The sequence below is a fragment of the Agelaius phoeniceus genome, chromosome 1, assembly GCF_051311805.1.
Source record: "Agelaius phoeniceus isolate bAgePho1 chromosome 1, bAgePho1.hap1, whole genome shotgun sequence".
Lineage (NCBI taxonomy): Eukaryota > Metazoa > Chordata > Aves > Passeriformes > Icteridae > Agelaius > Agelaius phoeniceus.
The window spans coordinates 153,993,162-154,005,639 of record NC_135265.1 but is presented as its reverse complement, the minus strand read 5'-3'; the positions used below and the strand labels follow the sequence as shown (position 1 = coordinate 154,005,639).

Here is a 12,478-nt window from a genome sequence, read left to right as displayed (position 1 = left end):
GGATAAAACCTGTGGCTTTGCTGTCCTCTCCATGGTTTGGATCTTGGCAGAAATTACAGGGAAGAAAACAATTAAGAGCTTAACAAAGCATGGCCTGATGGTGTTGTATTTCTGGGAATTCCAACAGCATTGTATCCCATTTTAAGACAGGAAAAAAATACTCCAGGAAGTCCAGGATCAGTTTGCTAAAAATTAGATTTTTTTTTTTTTTTAAGCAAAGCACCAAAGATAAGGAGTCCATTGTACCTGAGTAGAGATTTTCCTCAGTTTTTGGGAGAGGAGGAATGAAGAACAAGGAGAGTGACCTGGGCCAGCATTTGTCACCCTCAAAGATGCAATTCCTGACCTTTAGGAACCATTTTGGTGGGCAGAGAAGCTCCTGGGTGTCTCTGCACATTCTCCTCAGGTATTTATGGACATTGAGGAGATTCCCTGAGCCTTTTCTTCTCCAGGCTGGGCAATTCCAGCTCCCTCAGCATCTCCTCATAGGAGATGCTGCAGTCCCTTCATCATCTCTGTTTTTCCATCTCCATCTCCAAGGTTTTTCCTTGGATTTTGTCTCTGATGTACTGGGGAGCCCCAAATTGGACCCCAATATTCCAGGTGTGACCTATCAGAGCTGAGCAGAGGGAAAGAATCCCTCCAGGACCTGCTGGCAACACCTGGAATGCCAGAAAGATCCCAAACCACGCATCCCAAGCCACCAGGACCGATCCAAAGCTCCAGGCTTTGTTAAAATTACTTCACTCTGCGTTAAAGAGGGGAGGAAAAGAGAGGGACGGGGTTAAACCTGCACATCTGGGACTCCTGGATGCTTTCCTTGAGGTTTTTTTATGGAATTTGGGCATCCCACTGACTCAACTTCCCACTTAATAGCAGGGAACCCCCAAGTGTAGAAATTTATTTAACTTGAGGAACACCAGTTCCCACCCAAATCCTAAACCCTCCTGCAGAAAATCCCAGAGTGCTCTTTTTTTTTTTTTTTTTTTTTTTCTATTTTTGCCCTTGGAATTCTGGTGTTTACCCCAGAACATGGAAGTGGATGCAAAGATGGGACAGAAAGTGCTGAAAGTGAGGTTGTAATAACACTGAATTCTGTGCAGACTTTGCCAAAAAGAGGAAGCAGCAGGAGCCCAGATGATGTTCCTCTGCTCCCATCCTCCTTCCAGTTTTGTTCTTGGAAAAATATCTGTTTTTAAAGCATAGCTTCAGCTCAGGATATCCATGATTGGAAATAAGGGATGGTGGGTAAAAGTGCCAGTTAGTGCTGGATAAGGGAAGTGCAGGGAATTTAGGGACACAGGTGAGGAAAATCAATCCTGACCTGATTTTCCTCACTCCACAAATCTGGGTGAGGATCTCTTAGGAAAGGTTGTGGTTTCTTGGTAGACCTGTGGATAATTCCTTGTGTTTTGATTTCTGCTGGTCCCCAGCTTTGGAGGGAAGGGAAACAAGAATGTGGGGATGCTCCAGCTGCAGAGTACCCAGAGAGGGAGAATTGTGCAATGTGGGGAATGAGAATGAATTTGAGCATCAGTAATTCCAAGTCCAGCTGTGCCCAAGGACCAACTACCACTGGATAAAGCCAGGATTTAACAAACCCAGCCTGGCTTGGATAAATTGACACCAAGAGAGGCGAGAAGAGGCAGCTCAGAGCATCCAGACTTGGCTGCTTCCACCTTCTGAGACGATCCAAGCTCCCATTCCTGACGTTGCTCCTTGCCATCAGCTCTGGATGGTGTCATTTGTAAAGTGCCATTTTCCTGCTCTGGTACAGGTACATGTAGGCGTCACAAAAGAGGCGTTTGGCCACCCCATCCATGTCCCGAGGCTGCTCCAGGGCCAGCACAGCCAGGGGCAAGTCCAGGTATTTGGCAACTTCTGGACACAGCATCACCGTGGGAATGTTGAAGCCATTTTCGCCACCTGAGGTGGAAAGGAGGAGAAAAGTCCCAAACCAGATCCCAAAGGGATGAGTTCCTACGGCTCCAGCAGATCCCAGCACACTCAGGAGTCATGCAGAGCCTCAGCTGGGAGATGTGGAGGCCAAAAGCACTGGAAGAGGCTGGATTAGGGGAGCCCATCCAACCTAAAGGGGATTCAGGAGAGCTGGAGAAGGGTTTTGGACAAGATATGGAGGGACAGGACACAGGGAATGGCTTCCCAGTGCCAGAGGGCAGGGACAGATGGGGTTTTGGGAAGGAATTCCTCCCTGGGAGGGTGGTGAGGAGCTGGAATGGAATTTCCAGAGGAGCTGTGGCTGCCCCACTCTTGGAATTATCCAAGTCCATGTTGGATGAGGCTTGGAGGAGCCTGGGATAGTGGAAGGTGCCCATGGCAGGGGTTGGAACTGGATGGGTTTAAAGGTCCCTTCCAACCCAAACCATTCCACGATTCTGTGATAAAAGCACAGTGGGAAAGGACAGGAGAACCAATCTGTGCCCACAGGCTGAGCCAGCTGGGATAGGATCCCAAATCCCTTGTTTGACCCCAACCAGAAGCTGGAACCACCTGGAAAAACCCCCTTGCAATCTAATTAAAGGCAAGCCAAATCCACAGAAAGCCCAAATAGGGGGACTTGAGAGGAAGAGGTGGACTGAGCAGGCCCAGGCAGCTTCCCAAATCCCATTCCCACATCCCATTCCCATCCCCTCACCGTGCCGGTCGGCCATGCTGTCGAAGAACATCCAGTGCTCGTTGCCAGGGCCGTATTTCACGAAGGATACGTAGTGACTGGTCTCGATGCAGAGCACTGCAAACAGCTCCAGCTTCTCCCGTGGCACCTGCTGGCAGCCCCGGGCACTCCAGCTCTGGAATTCCTCTGGAACGTGCAGCCTCCGGGGTTTGTGCGCTTTGCGCCGGTGATGGGAGTGAACCTGAGGAGAGGGGACAGGGTGGCATTGGCAGGTGCCAGGAAGGGGGGACAGAGGTCACATTCCCAATTTATTCCCAACTGATGTGATTCCCGTGCTCCCTGCTTGCCTGGGAATGGCGTTGTGGGAGCAGCCTGGCAGCAGGAAGCTGAGGTGGGAGCTTGTCGCCCTGCAAGAGGCAGAAACTGTGGGAATGCTCATGGAGAAACAGCAGGGAGGGATCAGCACTCAGTTCCTGCAGGATTACACCTTATTTATGGAACAGGTTGTTCAGGGAAGCTGTGGATGTCCCATCTCTGGAATTGTCCAAGGCCAGGCAGGACAGAGCTTGGAGCAACGTGGGATAGTGAGCAGCATCCAGGGGGAGGAACTGGAATGAGCTCCAAGGTCCTTTCCAATCAAAGTTTTTCTAAGATTCCATTATTATTTAGGCTCTGTGCAAGCAGAGGGTTCACAGCCTCTGGCTCCTGGTGGGAATGACCCTCGGGAAAGGGCTGAGCAGCTGCAGGGACAGCCGGGGGAATGTGAGGATTTTGGGAGGGTTTGTCCCACTGACAGCTTCCAAGGGGAATTTTGGGAATAGCCATGGAATACCTGTTTGGAGCAGGAGCTGCAGAACTGCTTCAGGCCTGTGGCTGCAAACACTTTGTCCTTGAAACACTCTGAGCATTCCAGAGTGGCAACATCCCCACACAGGCAGCATTCCCTGGGACCTGCCAGGGAAAAAAAAGAGCTCAGAGGGACTGTCTCCTCCAGATCCCACCTAAAATCCAGCTTGTCCTGCCAAAATTGGGATTCAAGGAAGAAGAATCCCACTCCAGAGAGCCCAGAGCTGGTTGCTCACAGCCCATCATCATCACTCACTGTCCAGCAGCAGATCTGTTATATCCAGCTCCAAGGAAGGGATGATTTTGCTGAACATTTTATATTCCTTCCCAAAACGTGGCATTTGGATAATGAAGCAAGATGGGATCTGGGAAAAAAAAAAAATAAAGGAGAAAGGAGTCACCCTGCCAGAAGAGCCAAATCTCAGAGATTTTTTTGCTCTGTCTCAATTTGCTGTCATTATCCACAGGACAAAAGGGAAACAGGGAAAGCAGAGGCCTTTTCCTAAGTCATGCTGGGATTCAGTGTTGGATATAAAACATCCAAGGCCTCACAGGTATCTTGGGAAGCAAGAAAAGCAGGAAAGCAGAAGGAAACTGGACTCACCTCCACCAGCTTCAAATCTGAGGAGAGGAAGGAGCGTTCCACCAACTGCTGCACGTCAGGAACCACCAAATCCTCCTGTTTATCCATAAATATCTGGTAGCAGTAACATTCCTGCTCCTGGCCTCCTGACCTGCAAGGAGAACTCATGGGATTGGGGATGTGATGACACAAAAATTGGAGTTTCCCAAAGTTTGTCCTGGGAGAGCTCCTGGGCTCAAGGCACCGAGGGTGGTTTGGTGCAACACAAAGCCCTTTTTCCACCCAAAAATACCAAATTTATGCCAGGGGAGCAGTAGATAAGTAGGAGTTTTGGCTTCATTATCCCTTTGGAGCAGCACATCCTATAAGCAAAATTCCATTTCCCCTCGATATAAATCTAAAAGATAATTTAGTATTAGCAAATTTAGTATTTAAATTGACAAACGGATGCTTCGATGAAGGATTAAGTAAAAAAAAAAAAAAAGCATCCAAAACTCAAGGTGAGTTGTGTACAGATCTCCCACAATCCCTAAAGAAAGCAGGGAAAGGATTTCCTTGGGATGACCCCGTGCAGGGGAGCTGCAGCACAGAGTCCTCTTTGTGCTCGGCTTTCCCAGCTCTCCACGATCCACGGCTCGAGCGGCGGCTCCACAAAGGAGCCACAGAAATCCAACAATTCCCTTTCTGTGCTCACAAACAGCACAGTTATTTTTGGCTTCCTCCAGCCTCTCATCCTTTTTGTAGAGTCCCCAAAAAAACTGGGACTGCATCCATGGGCTGCCTGTTTTGAGAGGCTGTGGGAGCTGAGCCAGCCTGGCAGCCTGGACACATCCCAAATTCATCCAAAGGCTGTCGGATAACTGCTGGATCTGCCCCAAAGTCGGACATCACCTTTCTCAAACCCCTTCTGGCTCTCCCTGAGGATGGCAAAAGGTTTTTATCCCAATTTTCTGCAGGCAGCACCCTCCAGGGAGGGCTAAGAAGTGTCTTTGCCCAGATGGGAAGATCACAACAAGAAGGATCAGAGTCTGTTCCTAAGGAGCTGCGAAAAACTCAGAGCTGTGATTCCAAAAAACTTTGGTGGAAAGGGACAAGTGACCCCCATCTGCCCAGGGGTTCTGAGGTGGAAAATTAATGAGCCTGGCTCTGGGAATTGTATCCCTCAGCTGTGGAAACTTACTGGAGTTTCAGTAGTGGCTCAATTCCCAGGATCTGCTGCATTATGAGATTGAGGAACTCCTCAGGATCTGGAAAATTAGAGGAAAGGATGGATCAGACCACACCAGGAACTGCCTTGTCCCACTGCATCCAAGAGCTGCCAGGTAAACATGAGCCAGTGTTCCAGGGGCCTGGAATTTGCTCTTCAGGTTAGGGATAAAGGCTGAGAGCACATGGGTAAGGCAAAAATCCCAAAGGGAACATGGAAAATGCCAAGCAGCCTTCAGAGACTGCACTTCCATGGAATTCTGGGATGGTTTGGGTGGGAAAAGACCATCAACATCATGAAATTACAGCCATTGCCATGGGCAGGGACACCTTCCACTGTGCCAGGTTGCTCCAAGCCTCATCCAACATGGACTTGGACAATTCCAGGGATCCAGGAGCAGCCACAGCTTCTCTGGGAATTCCATTCCAGCCCCTCACCACCCTCCCAGGGAGGAATTCCTTCCCAAAACCCCATCTGTCCCTGCTCTCTGGCAGTGGGAAGCCATTCCCTGTGTCCTGTCCCTCCATATCTTGTCCAAAATCTTCCTCCAGCTCTCCTGGAGCCCCTTTAGGCACTGGATGGGGCTCTGAGGGTACTGAAAGAGAGATTTAAAAACTGAAAGAATTCTACAAGTGAATTTCTACACCAATCAATATCAGCACCTAATTAAAGCACATTCCTGGGAGAAGCACAGAGGGAAGTTGCCAACTGGTGCCTGGAGGAGGCGAAACACAGGGAATCAGCTGGGGAAGGGCCCCAGGGAGCTCCTTACCTTTCTCAGCGTTGGTAAAGCTGGAGCACTGGCCCTTGTCCGTGAGCTGCTCCCGGAGGTGCATCACACTGCTGGCCCTGACAAAGCCGGTCCTGGGAACAACAACCAGCTCCAGGTGAGGGAAATCATGGAATGGCTGGGCTCGGAAGGGATCTTCAACTTCATCCAGGTCAACCCCCTGCCATGGGCAGGGGTGCCACCAACAAGGCCAGGTTGCTCCAAGCCCCATCCACCGTGGCTTGGGACACTTCCAGGAATGGGGCAGCCAAAGCTTCTCTGGGAATTCCATTCCACCCCCTCAGCGCCCTCACACGGAAAATTCCTTCCCAGTATCCCATCCCAATCCATGCTCTGTCAGTTTAAAACCGTTCCTCCTTGTCCTGAACACCTTTGGATGTGGCTGCCAGGTTTCCCTGAGTGCCAGGTACCACCTTTAGGGCAGCAGGGAAGGAATGAAGGCAAACGGGACAAATTCCAGCATTCCCTACACTCACCTACGGAGGGGATTGACGATCTCATCCCGCAGAATTCCCTGGACATTCCTGTCACACAGCGGGTAGGGCATGAAGAGCATGGAGTCCAGCACGGAGGTACAGGAGAAGAGGCTGTGGGAAGAGTGGGATGGGTTTGAGTTTGAGGGTTTGGAAGCAACAGCTGGAACCAAAAATGTGGTGGCTGGTGACAGTCAATGGCTCTGATGCCCAACAATCCATGCATGGAATTACAGGGAGGTGAGGGAAGCACATCTGCACAGTGAGGCACATCTGGAACAATGAACACTTGGATAAAGCAAGGGAACGGCTCAGGGAGAAGGAAATTCCTACTTTGCAGCCAAAACTGCTCAGGGAAGGGCACCACTGAATCTTTTTCCTCTCCAAGCAGGGAAGTTGGGACCTCCTGGGTGGGCTCTTTGGAATGATTCCAGCCAGAACTTCCAGGGACAGAGCCAGCACAGTCCAAATCCAGAAAACTACGAGCTCTCAGCACCCTGAATGACAGACACAGGGGTACAGGGGGTCTTCAGGGCTGAAAAATCTGCTGGATTTGGGAAGGAGATCCAAAAGCACCATGGAGGTTGCATCTCCACACAGTAACACCTTGCTCTACACCAGGTAAACTTCCAGCCACCTTGGAAATCCAGGGAAGTGCTGCAATTTGGGGCTTAGCTTAATTAAAAAGCCATTCATTTGAGGAGCCTGCACCACCCAAGCAGGTCCCTACCTGAAGAGAGCTGCATCCATGTAGCAGGAATTACAATGGCCTTGGATGCCCTTCATCCGCCCTTGGAGAACACGGACTGCTGCCTCATTCCTGAGGGGAGGAAAACTCTCTGGACCCTCTGGAAGAACTTCTTGTCCTCCTGCAAGAAAAGGAATTGCCTTCACCTTCTCATCTGGGTCAACTCTGCCCTTTCTTGATGTCTCAAAAATCTGAGGCGAGTCTACGACTCTCAGACCTAAGGTGGCTTCTCAATCCAGCTTTTCATAAGTCACAATCTTTCAGACTTGAGGGATATTCCCTAAGGAACCACTTAAGCTGGAAAACACCTCTAGGACTGAGTCCAGCTGTCAATCCAGCCAAAGATGCGGCGTGAGATAAACACCAAAAAACAACACTCGAAGGAAGGGAAGAAACGCTGCCCACGGGGTTTTTCCCCATCCTTCTCCCATCACAGCCCCATTTTTTCCTGCTTCCCAGAAGACTCACTGTAATCCTCCAGGGATAGGTCAGAGTTGGGGAAGCTCTGGAAGCGCACGTCGGGCTGGCAGGAGTTCAGCCTCACGAAGAGGCCGCGCTTCGGGGCGCAGTGGAAGTAGGACTTGCCCAGCCACTCTCCAGCTGTGACCCCCTTGTCTTCATCCTGGGAAAACAGCACCAGAGACGAGCCTGAGAGCGGGATTTATGGAATTATGGGTGGAAAAGAGGCCTGAGATACAGTCTAGCTATGCAATGCTGCTGAGGCCACCATTGGATCGTGTTCCCAAGTGCCACATCCACAGGGATGGGGACCTCACCCCTGCCCTGGGCAGCTGTGCTAGGGCTGGACAACCCCATCCATAAAGGAATTTCCCCAATATCCAACCTAAACTCCCACTGGAGCAGTTTGAGGCTGTTTCCTGTTATTCTGTCCCTTGTTTCCTAGGAGCAGAGCCCAATTCCCACCTGGCCCCACGTTCCTGTTAGGGAATTGCAGAGATCCAGGTTCTCCCTGAGCCTCCATTTCTCCAGGACGAGCCCTCCCAGCTGCTCCTGGTGCTCCAGACCCTTCCCAGCTCCATTCCAGCCCCTCAATATCCTGTGCCTGGGGATCCCAAAACTCCACCCTCCATATCCAGCCACTGCTACCAGCACTCCCAGGTCTCTTCCCAGCTTTCCAGCCTCACCAGTTCAACTCCAGCCATTTTGTCCTTGATTTGGGGCAGGTAGCCCAACCAGCGGATGATTCCTGAAACTTGATTCCCCTTGTCCAAGGTAATCTGGACCATGGAATTCACTTCCAGGGGTGAATTCCCACCTTCCCCTTCCTCGCCGCTCTCGCTGATCTCTCGTTTCATTTGGTTTGGTTTTCCAAAGCCTGCGTCAGAGTTGAACATTGGGAAAAAACCTGATGGGCAACATGAAACATCGGGAGAGCTGGGAATTGGATCCTCTGGATCTAATTCCAGGTCTATTTTGGAAATTCCAGGCTACACACACAAGCAGGAAGCTGAGCACCAGGGACACAAGGTGTAATTCCCAGTGTGTCCAAGCTGGTCTGACAGGATGAGAGGGAATGATCCTGCTCCTTGTTTCCCTGCTCAAAGCTTCACATTCCAACTCCTGGCTGGCCATGGAGCTAATCCAGCCCTTCCCAGGATACTGGAATAGCAGCAAGGGGCTTATTTCCTAGTTTTTCCACTAATTCCTTGTCTAGTCCAACAATTCCCACCATTGCTGCTGGCACCTGAGCCTTTCCCACCAGGATGAAGCTCCTGCTCCATATTTTACAGCTGAGTTAAATACTTTTTAACCAATGGTGCCTCTTCCCTGAGGGAATTCTCTGCTACCATCAGCCTCTCCTTCCTGACAAATGGGATTCAGCTTTAGCTTTGTGTGGAACTTGAGATTTTTCCATAAATCCTGGCCCATTAAGACAAGCTGTAGGTTTTATTGGAATTTCAGCTCCTCAGTGCAGAGAGGGACTAAATTCCGAATTCCCCCAGAAGAGGATCAGGAGAGACACATCCAAAGATCACCTACTTTGCAAGCTCTCCTTCACAACATATTCCATGGGGATTTCCCTGAAAATGTCAGTCGTTCCTTCTTCTTCCTGAAAGGAGTGAAAAATCCATCAGCTAGGGAAAAACCCATCAGCTAAACACTGGAATATGAAGGACTTTTTTAAACAAAGTTTGCACAGAACCTCACGTCCCTTTTGGATATTCCTTCTACTTCTCTTGCACATCCAACCATAATGTGATTTTTTTTTTCTTTAAAATCCCAAAAAAAAACCCCATGGAAAAGCTGCTCTTACCGGGCAAACCTTCACAAACCATTGGCTCCCTTCCCTGTAAACTGCCATGGCAATTCCTTTGGTGGGGATCTCATCCACGAAGAAACTGACGGCGTCTCCCACTTTCACGGGAACCACCTCTTCTGTGTCCTGTTTTCCCAGCTTCTGCTTCCCATAATCGTTGCCTGATGTGGGGATAAACTGGATTTTGCTGAAGGGCAGGAAGATCCCGCAGTTCCTCTTGCACTTGAAGTACTCGGTGCCATGGTAGGACCCGTCGCTTCTCCCTCTGTTTTCCCCCTCTCCCTGGAAACACACCAGGAAGGGATGTCACACACACAGAGAAATTTCATGGGAAAAAACGAGGAATTCTCTGCTTTGGGCCCCCGCCCCTTACCTGCAATTCCACCCCAAAAAACACCGGAGTCAGCACAGCCAAGCTGGGCTTGTAGATGCTCCCGACGTAGCGCACGACTCCTGGGAAAAATTCCCTCTCCACCTCCACCATCACATTTTGACCCGGCACGGCTCGGAGAGCTCCTTCCAGGCTCTGCCTCTCCAGGAAAAAATGCAAGCGCTCGCTGTGGCTCCCGATGGCCAGGAGGAATCCAGCGGCTTCCTGGCGCACGGGCTGCAGGATTTCCAGGTTGATGGTGACCGTGGAGCTGTCGTCCAGCATGACAACCTTCAGGAAGCAAGCTGGAGGCCCATCCTCGGAAAAATTCCGCAGGTAGCTCCTCTCGCTGCAGAAGCACAAGTTCCCAGCTTGGAAGTACTTGTTTCCATAGGCACAGTCCTCTGTCAGGATGTAGAAGCAATTCCTGTCGGCTGCCAGAGGCGGGAGGTTGGACATGGCAGATTCCCCTGGGTTGGGAGAGTCACAGCAATGGGGATTTGTGAGTGATGGCGAAGAATTCCTGAAGAGTCCGGGGGTTGGAAGAGGTTTTGGACCCAACCCTGCACTCAAAGCCTCGCCCAGGTGAGTTTGAGCCTCTCCCAGAGCTTCCCTGCTCCCTTTTCCCAGGTGTTTAATCACCCTCGTGGTGATTCAAAATTCCATCTAACCCGGTTTCCCACATTCCTGCTCATCCCTGTTCCCTCACTGTGTTTCCATGGGAAAAGTCCAGCTCTGCCTTCTCCACTAAACCCTCCCGGGATGAGATTTCACAAAAAAACCCCCAAAGACATGGAATAATTTGGGTTGGGAGGAACCTTAAAATCATCTCATTCCATGAGCAGGGACACCTTTCCCTACCCCAGGTTGCCCCAAGCTCCATCCAGCCGCACCTGGAATAATTCCAGGGATGGAGAGGCTGCTCTAGCTGGTCCAACCTGTTCTGACCCTGTCCAGCCTCATTAAATTCCATGTTTTCTTTCCTTACTCACAGGACTAAAGCAAAGGATCAATCCTGCCTTTTAAAATTCCTTGGAAAAGGGATTCCCGCGCCTCTGTGTTGCTACAGCTCATGAATATTCACAGATATTTTGAATATTCATTCCAAACACATGCAAATCACCCCTTGAGGTATCAAAGATCTCCAGCTTTCCTAGCAAATATTTATTTATTATATATTTTATATTAAAAGAAATACAAGTATCTGGAAGCTGGAATATATTTTGGTGCTTATTTTTTAGTTCAATTCTGACAAGTGAAAATTCACGTGGTTAAAATTCCAGTGTGGAATTCCATTTAAATTCCAGTGGTTACATTCTAATATTTAAATTCCAGTAGTAATTAAAATCTAGTCATTGAATTACACTTTTTATCCTCCCTTATCTTCTCCTTTGATTATTCCATGGAAAATCAGGATCCAAAAATTTTTGTTTCAACATGAAGAAAGGGTGAATAAAAAAAATAAAAATAAACCATTTTCCTCACTAAAAGCCCAAAATAAATTGATTTTTCTCATGAAATTCCTAATAATAAACTATTTAATTATCCAAAAACACAAGAATAAATTTTCTCATAAATTAAGCAAGAATATAAATAAAATATAAGAATATAAGAATATAAAATAACCAAGAATAAACTTTCCTTATTGAGCCCATTTTCCTCACGAAAACTCCAGAATAAACCACATAAATAAACCATTTTTCTCATAAAAAGCAAAAAACAAACACATATTTATCACAAAACCCACAAGACTAAACAATTTTCCTCATCAAAAAGCAAGAATAAACAATTTTATTAATCAAACCCCAAGAATAAACCATTTTCCTCATCAAAATCCTCTGACAATAAGTCATTTTCCTCATAAAAACCCACAAACAAACAATTTTCTTCCTTAAAAGCCGAAAATGAACTTTTTTTTCAAGAAAAACGCAAAAATAAACCACTTTCCTCATCAAAAGCTACGAATAAATCATGTTCCTCATTTTCAAAAGAACCAGAACTAATTTCTTTTCCTTATCAAAACGTCGGATTAGACCCTTTTTCTCATTAAAAAACCCAGAGAATAAACAATTTTATTCGCCAAACCCCGAGAATAAATAGCTTTTCTCACAAAAATAAACAAGAATAAACTAATTTCCTCACCAAATCCGCCAAATAAACCATTTTCCTGACGGAAACACAGCAATAAACCCTTTTCCTCATCAAACCCAAGGGCAACACAGGTATTTAAACCAGAATATTCCCAATTTCCTCCGATTTATGGGAATAAATGCCCGTTCCCAGAACTCCGAGAGGGACTTGGGCTCGACCCCTCCCCCCTCCCCTCACCGTCTCCGCCGCCGCTCCGGCCCCGGCACTTCCGCGTCCGAGCGCGCGCGGCCCGCCAGCCAATGGGAAGCAGCAGGGAGAGGAGGACTACCAATAGGAGCGAGGGGGCGGGATCAGAAGAGGGGAGGGGGCGTGGCTCCGCAGCAGGCTCCGCCCCCTCCCGGCCGGCCTGAGGGGAAGGCGGGAACTGCGTGAGGGGCGGTGGGCAGGGGTGTGCCCA

The 12,478-nt window shown here is 49.0% G+C and overlaps 1 protein-coding gene across 3 annotated transcripts; it reads right to left on the bottom strand.

Moving 5' to 3' along the window:
* Positions 1 to 90: 90 nt before the first annotated feature.
* LOC129122610 (ubiquitin carboxyl-terminal hydrolase CYLD-like) lies at positions 91 to 12,306 on the bottom strand. Of its 3 annotated transcripts, none has more exons than XM_077189691.1 (15): positions 12,259 to 12,306; positions 9,934 to 10,400; positions 9,558 to 9,842; positions 9,284 to 9,353; positions 8,428 to 8,648; positions 7,751 to 7,904; positions 7,265 to 7,403; positions 6,538 to 6,648; positions 6,044 to 6,135; positions 5,245 to 5,311; positions 4,086 to 4,215; positions 3,738 to 3,846; positions 3,468 to 3,586; positions 2,657 to 2,876; positions 91 to 1,926 (listed from the first exon to the last, which is right to left on the bottom strand). In XM_077189691.1, exons 2-15 carry the CDS (start codon positions 10,387 to 10,389, stop codon positions 1,742 to 1,744), a joined length of 2,358 nt encoding a protein of 785 aa, XP_077045806.1. In that variant the 5' UTR covers positions 10,390 to 10,400; positions 12,259 to 12,306; the 3' UTR covers positions 91 to 1,741. The 3 variants fall into 3 exon arrangements, with proteins under 3 accessions (XP_077045806.1, XP_077045795.1, XP_054492522.2); XM_077189680.1 differs by lacking the exon at positions 12,259 to 12,306 and adding an exon at positions 12,073 to 12,246; XM_054636547.2 differs by lacking the exon at positions 12,259 to 12,306 and adding an exon at positions 12,073 to 12,246 and having other exon boundaries at positions 8,428 to 8,618.
* Positions 12,307 to 12,478: the final 172 nt, after the last annotated feature.

Excerpts from the sequence above, each read along its gene's own strand:
- LOC129122610 (XM_077189691.1), bottom strand. The coding sequence starts at position 10,389 with ATGTCCAACCTCCCGCCTCTGGCAGCCGACAGGAATTGCTTCTACATC. Across the intron at positions 7,905-8,427 it reads AAATGGCTGGAGTTGAACTG|GATGAAGACAAGGGGGTCAC; the intron begins GTGAGGCTGGAA and ends CTGTTTTCCCAG. Across the intron at positions 6,136-6,537 it reads ATCGTCAATCCCCTCCGTAG|GACCGGCTTTGTCAGGGCCA; the intron begins GTGAGTGTAGGG and ends TGTTGTTCCCAG.